The 20,525-nt window shown below is 35.8% G+C and overlaps 1 protein-coding gene across 1 annotated transcript in view; it reads right to left on the reverse strand.

Annotated features, from left to right (window-relative positions):
* Positions 1–3,728: 3,728 nt before the first annotated feature.
* The window catches only part of SPATA17 (spermatogenesis associated 17), a 262,801-nt gene continuing 246,004 nt past the window's right edge, over positions 3,729–20,525 (reverse strand). The window contains exons 10-11 of the mRNA XM_011987401.1: positions 8,006–8,088; positions 3,729–3,990 (exon numbers count right to left, since the gene is read on the reverse strand). Of these exons, the coding sequence (XP_011842791.1) occupies positions 8,008–8,088 (81 nt within the window). The 3' untranslated portion in view covers positions 3,729–3,990; positions 8,006–8,007. The remainder of the gene's footprint in view (positions 3,991–8,005; positions 8,089–20,525) is intronic.

Here is a 20,525-nt window from a genome sequence, read left to right on the forward strand (position 1 = left end):
GGATTTCACTTTATGCCAGGTACTCTGTTAGATGTTGGGTACAGGGCATTTATCAAGAAAGACAGTATTCGCCCTCAAAGAAATTAGAGAGCAGTGGAGAAGAAAGGTATTACCTGATTAACTACAGCAAAGCTGATATGACTTTTGATTTCAGAAGAACTGAAGCATCTAATTCTGAAGGCTCTTAAGGTATATGCCTTTAAACATCCACAGTGGTACTCTTAGTGTTTTTGGTGGTCAGTAGACATTCAGAATCAAGTTTGGAGAATAACATCAAGGAATTACCAGTTTTGGTCAAACATAAGGTGTCATTAATTTTCTTAAGTGGCTCATATTGAGAATATAGAAAAGAAGTATGTAAGTTGATGTAGTCTAGTAGTTTTCCAGGAGAAAGAGACAAACTACTTTCCCCAGTTATATTTTCCAAGAAGATTTCATCTTGATCTTCTCTCACCTTAATGCAAAGGCAGTTTTTACTCATCTGGACACCTCTGTAGTTATCATAAACTTATGTGTGTCTGGGGGGAGAGGCAGATGGTGGTTAAGGACAATGATATTACTTACATACACTAGCAATAAAGAGCCTTAAGCACTCAAAAACTTGAGTCTCATGAGAAGATCAAAATCATATTCTGAACAACAAAATGCTTAGAAGTTTTTACCTGAGTACCACCTTCTCTGGAAGAACAGAGAAGGTCAGCGTCTACAAAATCAATGAAGGCCATTCATGCCTGGTTCAATTAGGGGACATGGTTGCCATTTATACAAACCTGTGGGAGGAAATGCCTTCACAATCCAATGAAGATGGCCGATTACTTATTTTGTTCTAAGTTTAGAAACAACCAAAACCTTACAAAAGTACACAAAAGTGTATAATAAATCTTCGTATAGCCAATCATCAGCTTTAACAATAACCAAGTCTTGGTTAATCTTCCTTCATATCTACAGATGGTCCTCTATTTATGACGGCTTGACTTATGATTTTTTTTACTTTATAATAGTGCAAAAGCAATACGCTGTAAACCAAAAATACAATTTTAAGACCCCCCTCCCCCCACCAAACATCTGAATGAGGCCCTCCTCTTGGCCAAGGGTATTCCAAAGTTAACCTGAAAAACTAGTTCAGGCCACGATGGGATGTGGGGGTGGGGGCAGGGCATGGGGAATTGGACGTGCTTCATTATACCCTCCTCCCTTTGGAATTCAGGCACCACTGACCAGCATTAACATTAAAATAGAGATCTTAAGATTTTTCATATCAATAAGATACCAAGTTGCAGCCTGAATATAGTACAGCATCACATGACAAATATCAGGCCTTGAAAGAAATTGAAGTGTTTTACCCTAAAATATATTTTTTGACATATTTTGAAACGGCCCTGCAAGGCTATCTCTTATGGGGAAAATCTACATTCTGTAGAGAACCTTTTTTCAGGTATTTTCACTGATCCAGGAGATAATTTACTGAGAGTCTGACACCTTTTTAAGTCAGATAAGAAACATTTACAATCTATGCTCTCTGAAGTCTGCCACCTGGAGGCTTCATCTGCATAATGAGAACCTTGGTCCCCTTATTTAACCCAGATACTGCCTTTAGATAAATTCTTTGAACCAATTGCCAACTGGAAGGTCTTTGACTCCAGCTATGACCTGGAAGCATCCCCCACATCCTCCCACCCCTACCCTCTTGTTTCAAGTTTGAGTCATCCTGCCTTTCCAGACTGAACCAATGTACATTTTACATGTATTTATGGATGTCTTACGTCTCCTTAAAATGTATAAAACCAAGTTGTATAGCTTGACCACCTTGGGCACATGCTGTCAGGACCTGTACTGACAGGGGCAGTGTCAAGGGCATGTCCTTAACCTTGGCCAAATAAACTTCTAAACTAATTGAGACTTGTCTTAGGGCTGGGTTCAGGTGGCTTATGCCTGTAGTCCTAGTACTTTGGGAGGCCGAGGCAGGCAGATCGCTTGAGTTCAGGCATTCAAGAGCAGCCTGGATAACATGGTAAAACCCCATGTCTACCAAAAGTACAAAAAATTTAGCCAGGCATGGTGGTCCATGCCTGTGGTCCCAGCTACTTGGGAGGCTGAGGTGGGAGGATTGCTTGAGCCTGGGAGGTGGAAGTTGCAATGAGCTGAGTTCACAACACTGCACTCCAACCTGGGTGACAGAATAAGACTGTCTCATAAATGTTTTTTTTTTAAAAAGAGACGTGTCTCAGACACTTTTTGGTTTACAATGCATTCAATAGAAACCATACTTTGAGTATGCATACAACTATTTGATTTTTCACTTTCAGTACAATATTCAATAAATTACATGGGTTGTTCAATATTATAAAATAGGCTTTGTGTTAGATGATTTTGCTCGACTATAGGCTAATGTATGTGTTCTGAGCATATTTAAGGTAGGTGAGGCTAAGCTAAGCTGTCTGGTAAGTTAGCTGTATTAAGTGCTTTTAACTTACAATATTTTCAACAGGATATTTTCAATTTACAATGGAGTTATTGGGACATAACCACATTATAAGAGGGGAAGTATACGTGTTTCCACTCACTTCTTTGACTTTCAAATTAAATCCCAGCCATCATATCAATGCATCTGCAAATATTTCAACATTTATCTCTATAACTTTGTAAACCAAAACAATACCATATGACACCTAAAAAAAAGATAATCTTTTATACCACCAGTATCCAATCAGTGTTCAAACTTCCAATTGTTTCAAAAGATCTTTTATTTTACAATTTGTTTATTTAAATCAGGAGCTCAAAACTGTACACACACAGTGATTGATAGATAATGTCTTTTTAATAGGTTCCTTTTTTCCCCCTCAGTTTTGTAATTTATTTGTTGAAGAAACAGATCATTTGGCCTATAACACTTCCCAGAGTCTGGATCTCACTGGCCAGCAATTTTAAATTAAAGCTTTTATGATCAATAAATCACATTTCCTGTCCCTGTGTGCTATCATTGGATCCAACCCCAAAATCATATGCAATAAGTTTAGTGTTATTCTCTTCAGATACAAGAAACAAAGATTCCCTCAGGCTACCTCTAGCAGGAAGTTTTATTGTAAGGATACACAAGGGATGGGATTAAAGGATAAAGGAACCTCAAATGTTGAGTTAACTTCCAAGGATTCCAGGAAAAATCTAAGCATCGCATAAAAAACAGAAACCTCACAAAAGCCCAGCTTTTTGGAAACCAACTGTAGTTCAGAGCCATGCAGGATCTCACACAGCCCTGGCATCCAGATTATCTCTTTGCTCCCTTGGCAGCAGAGACTTGCAAATGTCTTCTCCATTTAAGAGTGCCTGTGTTTCTGCTCCTACACCCACTAGTCTGTGTCTGTTGCGTCTGTGTGCCTCAAGTTCAACAGTCTGAGGGGTTTCTAATTGGTCTAATCAGTCATTATTCCTCAGGGCAGAGCTTTTATGCTGAACTAGTTCACACAATTTACACTTCAAACCATTCATCATCCAACTTTCATGTTAGTCACCCTTAATTTGGGTACTCAACACTGGTCTCATCATTTGTGACCCAGGTGATGGGGTCAGAATATGGGTACTTCAGGGGAACCATTTATGGCACTGTTGGTCACCAAGGGCTGTGATTGTCACAGACATTCTCAGAGGTAAAAGACTCAAGTTTAAGTATTTGTTTGAAAATATATGTCTAAGAGATTTCAAATACATACACACAATAATTAATTCATGACTAGAGCTAGAAAAGTTTATAGTTTATTGAATCATAGCAAGTATATGTGTTTCATCTGTGTTTTCCTTTCAGAACTGTTAAGTTTTAAAATGCAGATGGCTTCAGTTTCTTCTTCTGACACTTAAGAGAGAGAAAACTAGAGCGATTAAGAGATTCAAGGTCATTCCTCAGTCATGGAAGAATCCAGGACTCCAGTCAGGGGGGTCTTCTATTCACACTCACTTCACACCTTAATCTCAGTTTTATATTTCATCTTCTGTTTTCTGAAAACAAAACAGTAAAATGAAAAAAAAAAAAAAAGAACTTCAGAAACACAAGTTCTTAAATTCTCTATTTAAGTCTTCCTCTCTTAGCTTTAGTTCAGTTAATGTCAGGAGGTCATGGCCCCAGACTTGACTCATTTTTAGCCCTGTTCTCTGCTCTCCATCTACACTACTGCAGATCTTCTTGAACAATCACGATCAAGTCTGGGTAACATAGCGAGATCCCAGTTTTACAAAACATTAAAAAATTAGCTGGGCATAGGGGCATGTACCCGTAATCCTAGCTACTCAAGAGGCTAAGGCAGGAGGATCACTTGAGCCCAGGAGTTAGAGGTTGCAGTGAGCTGTGATCACGCCACTGCATTTCACCCTGGGCAACAGAGTGAGGCCCTGTCTCTGAAAAAAACAAAAACAAACAAACCAAAAACCATAAACAAAAAAGCCAGTCTTGATTATGTGTGTCACTGAACACATGGCATATCTGGCAAATCTGCCTCCATTATGGAAAACCACAGCAAAACATCTTCATACAGGTAGGTGGGGTGGTTATAACATTCTGAATCAAACACAATTTAACCAAGAGAAGGACGCTGAAGATGCCTTTATTCTTTTCTCTTTGCCAATTCACTACGCCAAAACTTAAAAGGGTTATAAGTTCACATGATGCCAAACTGAATGACAAAATTTAATAATTTTTCTTATTAAACTAAAATTTTAACTCCTAACAGGCACACATATAACTTATATGCTTAATTATTACTCTCCCCTCATAGAACTTGTTTACCTTACACAGTTGCTAAGATCTTATTCCCTCTGGAAAAAAAGACCATGGCATTTAACCCCTTTCCCAATCCAGGTGCTAACTATACTTATTTTTCATTTTATTTATTTATTTGTTTTAGCTGAGTTGTTCATCTGCCAAATTCCTATAGAAAAGGAGAAAAAGCACATTGTTTTTCAAACCTAATAAGTAATTTAATTAAAACTCATCTCATTGGGCCTCAAAATTGAACCACTTTTTAGCAGAAAAACAGCCTGGACCAAAGCCCATTTTGCAAAGACGAACTGGAGGAAGTTGAGCAGCCTATAATGTAGGAAAACTCACATTGATGCCAGACCGAATCGGGTACATTATCCAATTCATAAAATTCTAACCAATGATTTTAACCTTATCTTGCTAATTTTTCTCCACAACAATGTTTAAAGAGACTCTGCCTGGAAAAATAAATGGCGCTAAAAGGATGGCAAAGCACTCTTGACAGCACATGGCACATTCTGATTTAGACCAAACTGCTTTTGGGAAACTACTGAAAGTTACAAATAGTGACCATTTAAAAAGACAAATTAAAGACACTAAAAGGAGTAATGTTATCCTAGTCAGACAGTAGATTTTAACAGGTGTGTGTATTGAAGATCTAGTTCTGTGTATTTTTCAGTGGTTTAAATCTTAGAGCATTAATGATAACAGCTAGGTACAGGCAGTGTTTATCCTAAACTCAGACATGCTAAAAGAAAGAAAGATTAATCTGATAAAGGCATCACTATTTCTAATCGGACTGATGGGAAAATGTAGTATTGGGTGTAAAAGGCAATGTCGGGTGAATTATAGTGAAGTGATGAACTACCTTGAAGCTGAAGCAATCAAATAGATAGCTCTAAAAATTACTATGGCATCTTTATTCAACAGTTTGGTGCAAGTGTCCCCCACATACTTTTTTATTTTTTTTTTTTTTTTTTTTTACAAAGAGCAGAAGCACTTTGTTGTATTTGGTGAAATTAAATCTTAATAGGAGAGCCTCAGCTAAGGCTGCTGCCCTTCACTTACCAAAATTAAACACTAGACATTCATTTCCTATCAAAGAAAAGGAGATGACGTTTTTATAATATTGTCAATTCACAAAATTGTTAAAAATCCAAAAGAAGAGTTAGCAAACATTAAAAAAATCCATTAACATATTTGTGTCTTTGCATTGCACATTCTTTTTAATTAGAAATAATGTACACCATTTGTTACTCATCTTTGTCTTTCTGTATAAATAATTTAGCAAGTAATTATTTCATCTTCAAGAAAAAAAGACAATTGCCTCTAAATTATTATGATTAAATAGAATAAAGTCAAGATGTTTTTGTAATTGGTAGAGTAGATCAAACAGTCCCTACTGGAGTGTTTTGTTTTAATACTTGGCTTTCATCTGGTTGCATTAAAACATCAAAAAACAGAAATAAAAAGAAGTATCCCACAAAAAGTACTCATAATCTCACCACCCAGAGATAACCACCATTAACATTTTTGCAACATACAAATGTATGCATAGACATACTAAATATAAGTGTGTGCAAGTGTGTTTTTATACATATACACATGTATATATGTATGTATACACACAGACATATATATATATTTAAGTGAAATAAGACTACACAGCATATTTTGAATCCAGCCTTCTTTTCCTAGAAATACATTATAGGCATTTTTTTTAATTAATGGGTAAAGATTTATAACATTTTACTGTCTGCATAGTACTGCCTTATATGTGTTTTATTATTTAGCTAACTTACAAGTTATTTTAAAGTTATTTTCAATCTTTCATCATCATAAACAGAATTGATATATCTTTGAGTTAAAAGCTGAAGTTACACACAAATATGAGACATTTTATTTACATTACTTCATACTCTGGCTCTCAAATACCAGATAAATGCTCCAATGGGTAATGATACTTTATAAACCTTGGAAACGGCGATTCCAGTTGGTCTTATATATACATTTTCTATTAGCTCAGAATATTTCATATTTCCCCTCATGTATTCCTTCAGAGTAGCTAAAAGGTAAGACACTGGTATCTGCATTTAACATATTAACTTCCAAGTTGAAGCACTCAGTGGGTAGAGAGGAAAGAATAACATAAAATTGAAGGAACGTTGCCTTGAATCTACCCTGTGCTCTTTCTAACAGCCTGGTGCTTTCTCCTTGCTTCTTGGTCTGAGAGGATAGCTGGGAGATTCTAACTTGCGTGATTTCTCATTTCTGCCCCTTTCCTTCAATTGCAGTGATCTTTGCTGTCTTCACCCTGTACATTCTTTAAATTTGGCCGAAAATGTCACAATACCTCCTATTAGACACACTTCAATTGTAACCACTGCTCTATTCTAAAATGCCTTAGAAATTGAATACAGTATCCACTGAGAGCTTATTTTTTGTTCTTGAGTTTTATATGGTTATCTTTGTTCTTATATATCGTAAACATTGATAATCAGAATTCTGTATTTATTTCTTTGGTATTGTAAGATACTTCATACTTCAAATAATGTACATTATTCAGTATAATATTTGAAATGATACTGTATCATGACAGCACTGAGAAGTATTTTGGCTTTGGGGCACCAACAGTATTTTTTCACTGTATTGTGTAAAACTATTTATTGTGTTAGTTAAAGATAAAGGGTATTTAAGGGCCAGGCATGGTGGCTCACGCCTGTGATCTGGCACTTTGGGAGGCCAAGGAGGGCAGATCACTTGAGGCCAGGAGTTCGAGACCAGCCTGGCCAATGTGGTGAAACCTCATCTCTACTAAAAATACATAAATTAGTCAGGTGTGGTGGCACTGCCTGTAGTTCCAGACACTACGGAGGCTGAGGCAGGAGAATCACTTGAACCCGGGAGGGGGAGGTTGCAGTGAGACAAGATCATGCCACTGCACTCTAGCCGGGGCAACAGAGCAAGACTCTGTCTCAAAAAGAAAAGAAAAAAAAAGAGAGTATTTTAGATTTTTAATGTTCTATTTCTTAGTGTATTTTTGGCTTACTTTGGAGAAGATATCTGAAAAGTAAAATTCATTATCTTTTAAATGTTGAAAACCATTACACTAGAATGAAAGAAATTTATGGAGTCTTATTACATATAAATATTATTATAGCATGGTTTTTAAAATGCTTGATAGTTAAGTCAACCCCATTTGATTTTTAAGTGTTATTTAATATACTTTTTGAAGTACTTCTTAGCAAAAAGTCATACCTTTATACAATCTGTCCAGCTTTTGAATATAATTTTCCATACTTCGAGAAGAGCTCAAATGATGGTAATACAGTCTGGAAATCCTAGGAGGAAAAAGTTCAAAGATTACCACAGAGATCATAATGATTTTATGTTATTGTCATTATTGCTATTATTTAGATTAAATTGCAAACAGATGTCTTTCGACTGCACTTCAAATTTCCCATTATAGTCTCAAAACAAAATTAGCAGGTAAATTTTTGAAGTTTTATCAGTTGAAAATCAGGCATACTGAATTTCCCAGCACATAGTCTTTAACAGTATGGATGTCACCTGCAAGCAAGTCTGGGCAATGCAAACATCAGGCATATCCACCTGTCTTCAAGGAGTCACAATCTAAATTTTTTACCTTGGCTTCATAGGGGTTGGTACTTTGTTTTGTGCACAATAAATACTTGTTAACTGAATTGAGTGGAAATGGAAAGGTGTACACTCAAATCACTATCGTACACGGCAGACTATGTTCATTACCTCAGAAGTGATTCAGATGAATGGTAAGGGAGTTCAGAAGGAAGAGGAAAGAAATCATTTTTTGTTGTGTAACTGGAGAAGCAGCATTTGATTGAGCATAGAAATGGATGCTTTTCATGCATGTTAAAACAGGAAAAGTCATTAAAAAGGTAAGATACACTAAATCAACAATGAATGCTCTAAACGAATGGTCAGACTATATAAAGGTGTCTGTTTCTTCTTGGAAAGGAGGTCTATTGTTAATGAAGGTAATTTTGGCTGAGTTTTTTTTTTCTTAAGAAAATGTAAGAGAAAAAGACCTATGCCCTGAGTCCAGCTCTTTAGAGGACCCATATATAACAAACACATGCAAAAATAAATGTGCTAAAGAACATGTGGACATGACAGTGTCTCTGTCACTAGAGATCTGGTTCTCCACTCTGGTACAACAAAGCCTCTAGCCCTAAATACCTGCTTTTACAACTAATGCTTTTTCAAGCCCCAGGGAAAAGCTCCACATCTGTTGCTCTGTGTTTGTCATGCCCAAGTGACATGAAGGATGGTGGGTTGTGACAGACACTGCTTTTGAGTGCAAAGAGAATTTGAGGATAAAAATGCTTAGATAAAAGGCAAATTAATTAATATGAATGAAATCCTTCTTGGATAGCATGAATGCAATAAGATTTTACACAATGAAATATCATTTTCCAGTGGTGCTGAGCATCTATATTCTTGCCTTCTCTTCATTACAAATTACAATTCTGGAGATAATCAGAAATCAGCACAGTATTTGCAACAATGCACATGATATCTTTACTTTTTTCAATAGTAAATTATTCATATCACTCTTAAATTTGAGCATATAGAGTTTAGACATCTTCATGAAGCATCAGTGATTTTTTATGCTGGCAACTTGATGAACACTGAAATCCAGAACTGCGAATAGCTTTATTTTTTTAAAATCTATATGTATAATAATATTTCGTTTAATTTTCAAAAAAGTAGACCTGCCTTACAATAAATGTTAAAAGAAGTTTTCAGTGAGAGGCAAATGATACAGGTTAGAAATTCAGCTCTACATGAAGAAATAAAGAGAAGGAATAAATGAAGAAAAAATAATACCTTTTATTTTTCTTATTATTAGTTGACCTAAAAGATAACAGCCTTTGTTCTAAATAATAATAACAACAATGTCATTCATGATTATTGCTTGTGGATAAGGAAAATGAATGACAGCAATGTTATAAGAAATGGGAGGCAGGAATTGGGAATAATCAGTTATAAGGTAACTGCACTACCCGTGAAGCAGTATAGTGTTATTTGAAAGTGGGCTGGGATTACTCATAAATGTATACTCCAAACTCTAGAACAATCACTACAGAAAAATTTTGATATGCTAAGAGTGAAAGAAAATTAAATTGTATAAAATGTTTAAAACTATAGAAGACTAGGAGTGGAAGACAAAAGCAAAACAAATAAGAAAGGGAAGATCAAGTTACAAATATGGTAGGTATTGATCCAACTATATTAATAATCACTTTAAATGTGGATAGTTTAAATGCACCAGTAAAAGAACAAGATGGGATAAAAAAAGAAGAACCAACTACATGTTGTCTACATGAAACTCACTTTAAATGTGAAAACACAGAGTAAAAGTAGAGATGCAGAAAGTTATACCATGCTAACATTAATCAAAATATAGCTGGAATAGTTATATTAATTTCAGACAAAATAGATTTCAGAATAAGGAAAATTACTAGGGATAAAGAGGGGCATTACATAGTAATAAAGTGCCTAGCAATAGAGTGTGAAAATCTATGAGGCAAAAATTGATAGAACTGCAAGGAGAAACAGACGAATTCATTATTGTAGTTGGAGACTTCAACACCCCTTTGTCCATAAATGGCAGATCCAGCAGGCAGAATATAATTGAAGAGTACTACCATACAACTGTATATAATTGACATCTATAGACAGCTTAATCCAACAACAGCAGAATACACATTCTTATAGAGTTCACATTGAACTTTCACCAAGATAGACCACATCGTGGGCCATAAAACACACCTTAACAAATTTAAAAGAATAGAAATCATACAACGTCTGCTCTCAGACCACAATGGAATTAAATTAGAAATCAGTAAGAGAAAGATTGCTGGAAAATCTCAAAATATTTAGCCATTAAACAATGCACTTCTAAATAACACATGGGTCAAAGGAAAAGTCTCAAGAGAAATACAAAATATTTTTAACTAAATAAAAATGAAAATACAACCCATCAAATTTGTGAGATGCAGCAAAAGCAGTGCCTGGAGGAAAATGGATAGCACTAAATGCATATACTAGAAAAGAAGAAAAATCTAAAGTCAATAATCTAAGCTTCCACTTAGAAAGCTATATTAAAAAGAGCAAATTAATTACAAAGTAAGCAGAAGCAAAGAAATAATAAAATCAGAGCAGAAATCAATAAAATCAAAAACAGGAAAACAATAGAGAAACTCAACAAAATCAAAAGTCTGCTCTTGCAATCATCAACACAACTGATGAATTCCTAACCAGGTGAACTAAGACAGAAGAGAGAAGACACAAATTACTAATATCAGGACTGAAAAATGGGCCATCATTTCTAATCCCATGAGTGTTAAAATGATAAATATTATGGCCAGACACAGTGACTCATGCCTATAATACAGTACTCCAGGAGGCCAAGGCGGGAGGGTTGCTTTAGCTCAGGAGTTCGAGACCTGCCTAGGCCACATAGTGAGACTCTATCTCCCGAAAAGTTTAAAAATTGGCTAGGTATTGTGGTGTACACCTATAGTCCCAGCTACTCAGGAGGCTGAGGTGGGAGGATCGCTTGAGTCTGGGAGTTCGAGGTTGCAGTGAGCCATGGTTGTGCCACTACACTCCAGGATAGGTGACAGAGTTCCTCATAATATTCCTTTGTATACATACATAGCAAGACCCCCTTCTCATAAAAAATAATAAAATAAGATTATATACCTATAGGAATAAATGTTATATATATATAGAAAATTACATATATAGAGAGGAATAAATGAATACATATAGAAAATTATACATAGAGAATTTTTATATGTAACCATTACATATATAATTTATATACATAATATATAAAATTTTATATAATATACAATATTTTATATATCAAAATTTAATGTTATATAAAATTTAAAATATATTATATCATATAAAAGTTTATATATTATATATAAATTATATGCTTTAATTATATATAAATTTATGTATAATATAAAACTTTCTATATAATTTTCTATATATATAAATTTATACATATATATAATTTTATTTTACTATTTTTTTAAGAGAAGGTGTCTTGCTACGTTTCCCAGGCTGGCCTTGAACTCCTGGGTTCAAGGGATTCTCTCACCTCAGCCTCCCAAGTAGCTGGGACTACAGTTGTGTGCCACCATTCCCAGCTTTATTTTAAAAAACTGAATCAATAATAAATAAGCTTCCAAAAAGGACAAGATGGTTTCACTGGTGAATTATACCAAATAAGGAAGAAATGATATCTATTCTCTATAATTTGTTCTAGAAAATAGAAGTATAGGAAACACTTTCAACTCATTCTGTTTTGTAATCTGTAAAATGGGGATATCTACCTCACAGGATTGTTGTTTAATCACAGGATTGTGATTAAACAAGACAAACTATCTGGCTCTTCACACAAGTATTTTCCTCTCTTATTCCTTAAATAATAGAAGTCTATTCATATTATACCTACCATGTTCTTTCAAAAATTAAGTAAATTCCATCAGCACTTACAGGAGACTAATTTTGGGGCAATAATGTGGTGAAACAGGACTTTGATGATACCATCCCATCAGTAAAACTATTTTCAGTAAGAGTATTCAATAGATGCCTATTCATTTGTGTTAAATTATCCATGTGTAATATTGTGGGAATATAATATAATGTGAAATATATATACAAATGAGAGAAAAATAAATATAAATAGAAGTTCTAATATTTTTTCCTTCATTTCTGTGGATCTTCTTGTGTACTTACTTTTGGACTCATCTGATCTAATGAAGCATCGCTTAATTCTGAGGTAGACCTTCTTTTGTGTATTTAAGTAACATTTTGGTGTCTGCAATGTGTCTGACACTGTGTTAGCTTCCAACCAATGGTAACCAAAACTTGGTCTTATCCAGTGTCAGATAATAGCGCAGATAAACAAGGACTGACCCCTTCAAGTACCTACCTTCTATGTCCTCCAAAACAAAATCTTTCAGAAACTCTTTATTGCTCTTATTTTTAAATCTAAAATCTCACATTCTTATATAGCTCTAATCAACCAATAACTGTGACCTCTGGTACAGGAAGAGGTGAAGATACCATCAGGAGAGCTTTGGTTTTGGGAGAAATCTGGTGCTGATTCGCATTTGTTTAAAATTTGCCTCTGATACGATAAAACATGTCATCCAGTCATGGGAAACTATGAGCTCAAGAAAACCACCTGCACACTCACACAGTGTCACTTTTTAAATGGGGGTTGGGGAACTGCTTTTCTGAAAAATAACCTCATCAAGAAAAAACACTGGGGATGGTAATTTTAAATGCTGCCATAGCCCTTGCTTGCCAGAGCAGACAGCTTCTGCTATTGGGATGCCCAGCCAAACACAAATAATCCACTGCCAAAATGAGCTCCTTGGGACAATTTAGGAGTCTTTGGAAGTGAACGGCTCTCTGAGCTGGAATGCAGCCCAGGTCCATTTTCAAACCCAAGTCAAAATGACAAAGAGCACATTTCCTGGGCCACTCACCCCCTAAGTGTAAGATTACTTTAGGTTGGCAGCTGCACTGTTTATCTAGTTATTTAAGGCTTTTCACCAGATACTCGCAACTGAGTGCTTAAATACTTCAATGTTAGTAAGCAGGACAGCGCTGTTACACCATAGGAGACAAAACTTTTGAGATTAGAGAGATAAGATGAAAATCAAGGGCTATGCACATATTTTTCAGCTAGCTTATAATGTCTTATATATTCTGCTTTAAAATATGGCAAAGATTTTTCTACTAGAGTTAGAAAAAGGAGCATGGCAAGAACTTCTGGCTGCGTATAAATACTGTTTTAATCAAAAAGATTTCCTTATGTCCTGAACAAGACTTCAACTAAATCTGGCTAGCAGTGGAGACTTTCCAGATTCTTTAAATGAGAGTTTATAGGCAGGTTTAAAAGATCAACTGGCACTGGCATTATTCCTGCAAGATCAAACTTTGCTCTCATTGCATATAAAAAACTGTGATGACATGAAGATCTCTACAATTCTGATAAAAGAATATACAGGAAACTGTTACAGTTGTGGGACTTATTCCCTTCTTTCTGTTCACTGTTTTCAGGAAAATATCCTCAAGTATTCAATCTTTGTTACTTGTGTTGTTCTAAAGCCCAGAGATTTAGGATTTATTATGCATTCTTCAATCAAACCATTTGTACATGTTCCCAAAGAAGAAAATTTTAGCTGATGAGTTCATGATCCATTATCAGGCTGAATCTAAACAGGAAACCAAGTTCATTTGCATATCTTGTGATGCCCAGAGTCTCACTGGAGATTGCAGGGGTCATGTGAAAACTTTCTTATTACTTCTACTCAGAGGCAGTACTGCTTTGGGGTCAGGCTGCCTGGGTTTGAAATCCAGGTTTATCTTTAAGGACTTTGTGATCTTGGACAAGTTATTTAGCCTCTGCCATGCTTGTTTCCTAATTTCAAAACAGATAAAATAACATGAAAATATAAATACATGAGTTCATCCATGTAAAGCAATTAAAACAGTGTCCAACACATAGCAAGTACTTAACAAGTGTTAGCTATTCTCAAACTAAGAAACTCAAATATACTTTTAGAAAATTGTAGATGAATAATCCTAAATAGTTGCTAATCAAAAGTCATTTATATTTGACTTTAGTATACACATTCCTGCTTTTATTTCAACATGGGTATATCTAAATTGCAAACTTATCTATTTGAGTTTCTACTGATTCTTTTGCTGTTTTTATATACTGTATCTTCCTTCTTAATAGTCCTATCTGTCGGCCAGGTGCAGTGGCTCATGCCTGTAATCCCAGCACTTAGGGAGGTTCACTGGGGCAGATCACAAGGTCAAGAGAGCGACACCATCCTGGCCAACATGCTGAAACTCCATCTCTACTAAAAGAACAAAAATTAGCTGGAGGTGGTGGCATGCACCTGTAGTCTCAGTTACTCGGGAGGCTGAGGCAGGAGAATCACTTGAACCCAAGAGGCAGAGGTTGCAGTGAGCTGGGATCATGCCAGCGCACTCCAGCCTGGTGACACAGCGAGACTCCATCTCAAAAAAATAAAAAAAGTTCCTCCTGTCTTTCTCTTATTTCTCATATTTAGTCCTTTCCCCATCTTTATGGACTTGACAGACCCACATGACAGACACAAACTGAAGGATAATGATCACGTTCCTTGTTTGACTAGTTCACTGTACTCAGTGGCATATGTATTAGGCCATAATAAAAGTGATACAAGATATAAAGATATATCAGAAGGAATAGATTTAATTATAGAAACAGATGTAAATATAGAAAGGCAGATGTACATGAAAATGTGGTTTCAACTATTTAATTACAACCCAAAACACAAAACATGTCATCAAAATAAACATACCTGAAATGGAACATCTAACTAGATACAATGTGTTAGAATGATCCGTAGCCTGTTAGTGGTTTTATCATAGAGCTAGTGATACCAAGGTAAGCGATTCCGGCAACATTATTTTCATATACAAAGATGTGCCAATTTAAAAAGGAGAAAGGCTACATGAAACTGGCCCTAAAGGGAAAATTTGGCTTGCTTGTGGTTAATTTGTGGGAAAATATGCTGCGAAAAATGTTCAGAGACAGTATCAGAATGGTTTAAGGAGAACCAAATGAAATGGAGAATAACAATTGCAACTGGGACTGCAGCATTCCTAAGTTTTCTCCTACTACTACACTAAGTGTTTCTTACTAGGAGAAAAGCTGAATGCATCTAAATAATGAGGTACTGCAAGAAAATTCTCAAGAAGGGGAGTAACTGCTAAGAGCCAGGTTACATTTTGTTCACAGCTGTATTCCCAGGATTTAGCACAGTGCCTACTACAAAGTAGGGACTTGACAAATGTTATTTAGCTGAAAGAATGACTAAATAAATGAATAAACAGATGTGGCCCCGGGGAAACCGTGAACTTGTTAAAAGTTTGAGCCTTCTAGAGTAGCACATCCTTACTCTCTCACTCAACCCTGTCACTCTAGAAATCAAGTGAAGGAAATGGAAGTTGCATGCCCTGGACATCATCAGGATCCTCCCAAAGTCCACACATGGAAATCTTTCCTTTTCCAGCTAGTAAACGCTGTGCCAGGTCTCTCTGTACGTTCAATTACCTGGGTTTCAAAGTATTTGTGGGAATGACAGAAATCAAGAAAGAGAGAATGAATAGAGAAAAGTGAATGACAGATTTATCTATGGGGGACAGGGAAGCTCTATCAGTTTTGTTTTGTTCCCAGTACCGTCACAGGGCCTGAAACACATCATATGAGATCTTGTTTAAATAGAAATGCAGGACTTCTCAGAGTGACCCTATTTTGGGAGGAAGATAATGCCTAGATTTATCCGTAATATGATGGTGTGTTCAATGATGACTTCTTTATAAGAACACTGGAGATCCTCACGATTCACAGGTTCCTTATTTGAAATTTGCCAACTTACTAAAATTTATTTGTAACCTCGAAATTAATATTCACAGTGTTTTTGTGGATAAACTGCAATCTAACTTAAAAGGCAGACAAGATTGAGAACCTAACTTAGGAGTGTGCGCCTGTAACAATTGCTGAGCCTTGGCCAATCCCAGTAGTCATAATACTTCAGCCACTCATACACCGCTGAGTGTTCAAGCTGTGTTCAAATAAGGCAAACGCTGAGCTCTAACCGATCCAGCTGTTTCTGTACCTCACTTCTGATTTCCGTATGTCACTTTACTTTTTGTGCCTATAAATTTGTTCTGACCATGAGGCACCCCTGGAGTCTTTCTGAATCTGCTGTGATTCTGGGGGCTGTCCAATTCACAAATCCTTCATTGCTCAATTAAACTCCTTTAAATTTAATTTGGCTGAAGTTTTTCTTTTAACAACCCTAAGTGTACTGCTGAAATTCTGCCTAGTGTTCCTTAAGTGTAATGTGGAAAACATACATGATCGATAAGCTTCATTCAAGCATGAGTTATAGTGCTATTGGCCACAAGTTCAATGCTAATGAGTCAAAATATATGTCAGTTAGGGTGTTTTTAAATGGAAGCACACATAAAACACTATTATGCACTGATTGGTTGGCAAAAATGTTGACCAAAGCCTAGCAGAAACGTAATCCTATTTTCCCTGTAGGAACAATGGTTCATTATTCACCAATTCAGTGTTTGAGGTGACTTTATGGAACATAACTACTGCAGATAACAAGAATTGACTGCTGTAAGACAGTCAAGCTCTTTCATGACACACTCACTATGGCATAAACTTGTATGTTCTACCAGAATATCACAGATACGACGACCCCTGAGATACGAATAACATTGAACAAGCCACTAAATGAATGAGAACATGAATACATAAAATGAACTAATGAGTTGAAAATATTGTCTACTATTATTTAAGGGGTGAATTGTAAATAATCCTTTATGAACACTAACACTAACCATATATAGATTATAACCTGACATTTAGTTTAATAAGAAATAATTTTCATTTAAGTATAATTTCACTGACATAAAAAATAAGGTAGTGAATAAGCGAAGCATTATAAATAGTATTCTCATGATCCTCTGCTAAACCTAGATGTTCATATTACCATCAGGAATAATCATGTTTTCTAAACTAATTTCTTTCTGCTCTTTTGAAGGATTGGTTTATAAACATTCATTTATTCATTCACTCTTTTAAAACATATTAATCAAGTGCCGACTTAAGCCAAGCAGTATTCTAGGGAGTAAGAATACAGCAATGAACCAGTCATGCAAAAATTCCTGTCTTCATAGAACTTAAATCTCCAGTGAGGAGAGACAGACAAGAAACAAGTGAGTTATATGATAATAAGTGCTATGAACATAAGACAGACTAGTGGAGAAGGACTGAGGGAATTGGGAAAGGGATTGGAATTTCAAATCAAGTGGTCAGGAAAGGCTACCCTGAGGTATCATTTCGGGACAAACCCGAAGGAGGTGAGAGTGTAATCATGCAACCTCAGATCATAGTTACAGCCACCAATTTGTCACTGTAACACTAGGGTCACTTCAAGTTACCGAAACCTGATAAGCTTTGTCAAAAAGATTGATTTATTTGCTCTAAGATTTTTTTGGGGGGGAAAGTTTTCCAGCATCTGAAACCTGTTAATGCATTTGGGATTTGCAATGCAGAATGTAGAGCCACAGCATCAAGCTATGAAATAGTAGGCCTTTTCTCTGTAGGTGGCAAGAGAAGGGCACCATAGCCTTGCATATGGAAAGACTTCTGTTAATTTCACTTCTTTCAAGAGACAGTGTCAAATCCTGATGCTGTCATCACGCAACATGCATTGATTTCACCACAGTCCCCAAGGAAGAAGTATTTAATAGTCCAGCCAGTGAATGGTACCTAGCCCATAATTTCTAGTTTCCATTCGTGTATTTATATTCTTTAGGCAGCAATGCCCAAGAGAGACATTGCATAAATAAAGAGAACTGTTAATAATGGTTACCTATTTCTTTCATTGATACCACAAACGGTATCTAAGGTTAAAAAGTAATTAGAAAAAATTCATATAGAAATAACACTTGATGCATTGTCTGGGCAGGTGGCAGCTGGCAATTTTTTTAAAGATGGCAATAACCAGCTTTTGTTAATGTCGGTCTTCTTTTTGTAACTCTGGGCTCTGGCGAGGAAAAGTGATCCTTCTCCAAAAGGAGAGCTAACAGGGTACATTTTTCATTCATTTTTCTTGAAATTGTTCATGTTTAAGTTTTTGTAATGGGATTTATTATTATTTCTTGGTTAGCTGGAGGGGAGGCCATTGCATAACATGTCTTGTTCATTTTCTAATTACCTCCTGAAAAGGCAAATACTCCTGAAACAATAATGAAGGGCAACTTTAGACTTATTTTAAAATCTTTAAATGTGCAAATCATACCCTTCGAATCAACTAGTCATCAAATCTCAAAATAAAAAGCAATATTGCCTTGTCTTCATAAAAGGCAGTTTATCTCCTTCTGTATACCATTTTCATCAAACAGTGTTTTCTACTTGTTGGTTTACTCTTTTACTGTGGGAATGTGTTTGATAATGTGTGGTATAAAAATCAAGAAATTAGTCTCACAGCAGGGAGTCTGCTAACAACACCATTTTAATTTTATCCCGCAAGCAGTCACAGAAAACATATTAATTGCAGTTTAATTTATGCAACAAATATTTCATTTTAATTATGCTTAATTTTTGTCAAGCTATAAAAATGTCAATAGTTCTGACATAGTTTTTTCTTATAAGATTTTTTAAATGAAAGAATTAAAATTAAGTGCTGTTTCTAAAAGAAACTATGAAAGATTTCTAATTACTGCTTATGTTTTTGAAAAATTGCTAATCCAGTAGCCCCAAAATAACATCTGGGAACATGTGAACTTGAAGCTTTCTTACTCAACATTTATAATTCTTAATAGTATACATGCATCATTAATATAATGGAATTCTCACAGGAAAGTTTTTTTTGTAATTATAGGATATATCAATAACTGTCATTGAATGGTGCATTTTCTCTATAGAAGTGTTTTTGTTAATTCCTCTCAGGAAAATTGAGAGAAGAATAAGTGAAACTGATTGCTACTGACACACCACACTGAAGAATATTCACCATTAACAGAAGTAAAAAGAAAAATGTCAAACCACCAAAGCTGAACAGCATTAATTATATTCAGCAAATATTTATTAAGTTCTTAGTAGGTGCAAATCCTTCCCAAACATTAAGTCTCAAGTAAAAACGCTTCTTCCTCCAGGAAATCCTTCTCTCTTCAGATGTAAATTAAATTTCCCTACCCTGAATGCCTACGGTGCATAATCATACCTTTCTCACAGTCCTTTTATATTTTTTTGTTTGGCATCACAGTAATTCCCCCTGCAAGTTTCATCTCATCCACTAGACAGTAAGGTTCCTGGGGGTAGAATTCAGGCTTTTGTGTTTATATCCTACATCTACCACATTCAAATATACATAAAAACGAACACTATATGTATGAATAAAATATTCTGGAGGGGCGACTGGCTTTGTCAGGTGAGCATGTGGAGGTGTTCCTGTGGCTGGACGTGATTGGCGATTCGCAGCATCCTCGTATCTGCTAACAGCTCAAAATGCAGGTCTTCGTGAAGACCCTGACTGACAAGACCATCACCCTTGATGTGGAGCCCAGTGACACCATCGAAAATGTGAAGGCCAATATCCAGGATAAGGAAGGCATCTGCCCCGACCCGCAGAGGCTCATCTTTGCAGGCATGCAGCTGGAAGATGGCCACACTCTTTCTGACTACAACATCCAGAAAGAATCGGCCCTGCACCTGGTCCAGCGTCTGAGGGGTGGCTGTTAATTCTTCAGTCTTGCATTTGCAATGCCCAGTGATGGCATTACACTGCACCAGAGGCATCTGCCCCCACTTAAGTTTAGAAATTACAAGTTTCAGTAATAGTTGAACCTGTTCAAAATGTTAATAAAAGTTTTGTTGCATGGTAGCATAAAAAAAATTCTGGATGTTATACTTTTGGAAAAACATTATTTCAAAAGTCCTTCTATAAAAGTTGTATTTACCTGTACTTTGAAATTATTCATTAGAAGACTTCTAGTTTTAGGATGGTGGTGAATTTCTTGCCCTGTCTCATCCTCTCAGAAATGCATCCCACCTCTCCGCATTCAAAAAAACGTGGACAATTGTAAACATCTAGTAAGCTACATATTCATTGAAACTAGAAGA

The sequence above is a fragment of the Mandrillus leucophaeus genome, unplaced genomic scaffold (genome assembly GCF_000951045.1).
Source record: "Mandrillus leucophaeus isolate KB7577 unplaced genomic scaffold, Mleu.le_1.0 Scaffold309, whole genome shotgun sequence".
NCBI lineage: Eukaryota > Metazoa > Chordata > Mammalia > Primates > Cercopithecidae > Mandrillus > Mandrillus leucophaeus.